At 47.8% G+C, this 2632-nt stretch overlaps 1 protein-coding gene across 1 annotated transcript; it reads left to right on the top strand.

Annotated features, from left to right (window-relative positions):
- Positions 1–2052: 2052 nt before the first annotated feature.
- EMH_0026060 (uncharacterized protein) lies at positions 2053–2412 on the top strand (the record flags this gene model as incomplete). Its single annotated transcript, XM_013502563.1, has 1 exon — positions 2053–2412. One exon carries the CDS (start codon positions 2053–2055, stop codon positions 2410–2412), a length of 360 nt encoding a protein of 119 aa, XP_013358017.1.
- Positions 2413–2632: the final 220 nt, after the last annotated feature.

Genomic DNA, 2632 nt, shown 5'->3' with positions numbered 1-2632 from the left:
GTTATGATAGGGCAAAACCCAGTGACTGCTGCAGACATGGATATTGTTGGAGATCTCGCACCTACGCTTACACCTCCCATGACGAAGTTATTTCAGCAGTTGTGTGACAGAGCGCAAAGTCATATCATTAGAGCTAAGTGGCAACAGAAGCGTTATGCAGATGCCCATCGAAGAGATGTACAATATAATCCGGGAGATCGAATTTGGATTAGCAGTCGCCACCTTCCAGGACTAAATCAATGCTCCAAACTGGAGCCCCGGTCCCGGGGACCCTTCAAAATACTGGAACGCATTGGTCAGGTTGCGTATCGCATTGAGTTGCCTCCAACCTACTCATGTCATAATGTTTTTCATGTTTCGCAGCTTATCCCTGATCGTCCACGAGATCCACAAATGCAATCCAAGGAGGCAGCAGTAGGATGGCTTCCGATAACGGACAAAGATGGTACTCCCACAGACATATACGAAGTTGACTACATACTTAATCAACGCGGTTCGGGAAAGGACGTACAGTATCTGGTTAAGTGGAGAGGTGCTCCAGAAGACCGTGCCACTTGGGAACCAGCATCCAACCTCACAAACTGTTGGGCCCTTCTTAGGGCTTGGCGCCGTTATTATAAAAAAGTAAGAAACAGTCAGGAGCATCACAATAATTAGTCTAGAGTTATATATTATATGAACTGCACACTTGGTTAGTAGTCTCGGTTGTTAAGGGAGGGGAATGAGTGGTGCATAACGTTGCACCACTCGCATTTCAAGGTAGTTTACAGGAGATGGAGAGAGGGATAACGACGAGCAGTGGGTGGTGGCGAATTCCGTAAGGAGTAAGGGAAAGTAGTCAGGCGGATGAACCGGAATTGAAGGCATACAGAAGACAAGCGAGGAAGGGGGAACAAGTGCAGGGTATGATAGAGCATTGTATAATAGAGATATTTAGGGTGACCTGAAATTTTGGCCGAAGGGGGAAGTTGTAGTGCGCTCGCACTACAATGTAACGCTGTTACAATAGAAAGTTAAAATAGCGGATATATGGACTAGAAAAGTAATAAGTACGACAGTAAACGATAATTCTGTATTAAGTTAGATTAGCATGACGCCTACAATCTATTTCCTTAGAGTGATAAGTCAGATGATCCGGGGCCATTTTATAAATGGGCGCTCGTGTTGGTAGTTTCCCTGGAAGAAGAGGTATTCTGTGGTCGAAAGGCCTCTTAGGAGGAAGCCCATCAGGAAGACTATCAGGAAATAAGAGCCGATATTGTCTCAACACTTGAAGTACTTGCGTAGGTAAGCTAAGGGCCTCAACTCCTCCGATCCACGTGTCAAATTCCGTAAATTCCAGAATTGCATTAGGCCATGGTGATTCTTCCTTGTCACCAAGTTTTCCTTGATCCAACGGACAGTTCGCAGTTCGCTTTCGATCCTTTATACTCGCTGACTGTTCCATAATAGCACATATCATGGGACCCTGTAGTGCACTCGCACTACAAAGTACTGCGGTTAGAATAGGAAACTAGATAAGCGAATGAACTAAAGATTAGAAAAAGTAATAAGTAGGATAAACTGACTATAGTTTCGTATCAATTTAGACTAGTAATGCGCTTTACGGGCAACCGTATACCATAGTCGCAGTCTCATAGAGAGAGAGAGGCCGGTACCGCGGAGCATGGGTCGGCCGTACCCTGCGGATCTAGCGGCCGCCGGGGCAGAACATTCTTGGCGGGAAATTTTGTTTTAGTTCGGGTATCGACGTAAACCTTTGATTTAATGGATATACAGTTAAATTGTTACAAACAAGTCATTCACGCAGTCCTTCGCATACCAGCCATAGTGATGATTGTCACCGGGTCATCACAATTTGGGGGCCGTTCCGGGAAGGAAAGGCGAACTTTCTTCCAAAATATAGCCAAACCCCTTTCCTTAGTAAAAAAAAAAAAAGAAAAAAAAAAAAAAATTTCCTAAACTCACGAACCCAGGGGGACTCCCGCATCCAAGAGACAAGGGGACGCCTGTATGCAACCCCATCGCGGAAGGACTACGGGACAACCACTTATGCCAACCGAGGTGACATTGAAAGCTCACCGAGAGAAATCGCGGGCAATTTCCAGAACCGCGGAGGACAAGATCCCATCGGGAGTGCGAGCCGCCTGGCCTGAGCTCGCCGCGCCCATCCTATGGACGAAGGCCCTGAGCAAGGCGGGTGCTCTGAGTAGCGTGAACGACGAGAAAGCCTTGAAGAACCACAACGACGGATGGCTGTGGCCAACTGTGAGTAGGAAGGGCTTGACCCCCGCGAGGAACCAGGACCAGGACGCTGAAGGAACCGGAGACCCTGGGAAATCCTGGGGAATCCCGGAAACCCGCTTTCGAGTGGAAAATGGAATTATTGAAGTTGCATCGCCAAGTGAATGACGAAAGCCGAGCCAACGCCGAAAGCCGAACCAACCCCCGGAAAGGGAATCGCCGTGACGACGACGGGACCAACATGCGTTCCTTCCTTTGTCAGTTAGAACAGGACTTCCGAGAAATGGAGGTACCAGAAAAACAGTGGGGACTCCATTTAAGGAAGTACTTGACGGGCAAGGCCATGGCACATTCGGAACTCATGCAGCGCTCGGGGACGGAAATGTCA

This window comes from Eimeria mitis, genomic scaffold (assembly GCF_000499745.2).
Source record: "Eimeria mitis Houghton genomic scaffold, Emh_scaff955, whole genome shotgun sequence".
Classification (NCBI taxonomy): Eukaryota; Apicomplexa; class Conoidasida; order Eucoccidiorida; family Eimeriidae; genus Eimeria; species Eimeria mitis.
This window is presented reverse-complemented; position numbering and strand designations above follow the sequence as displayed.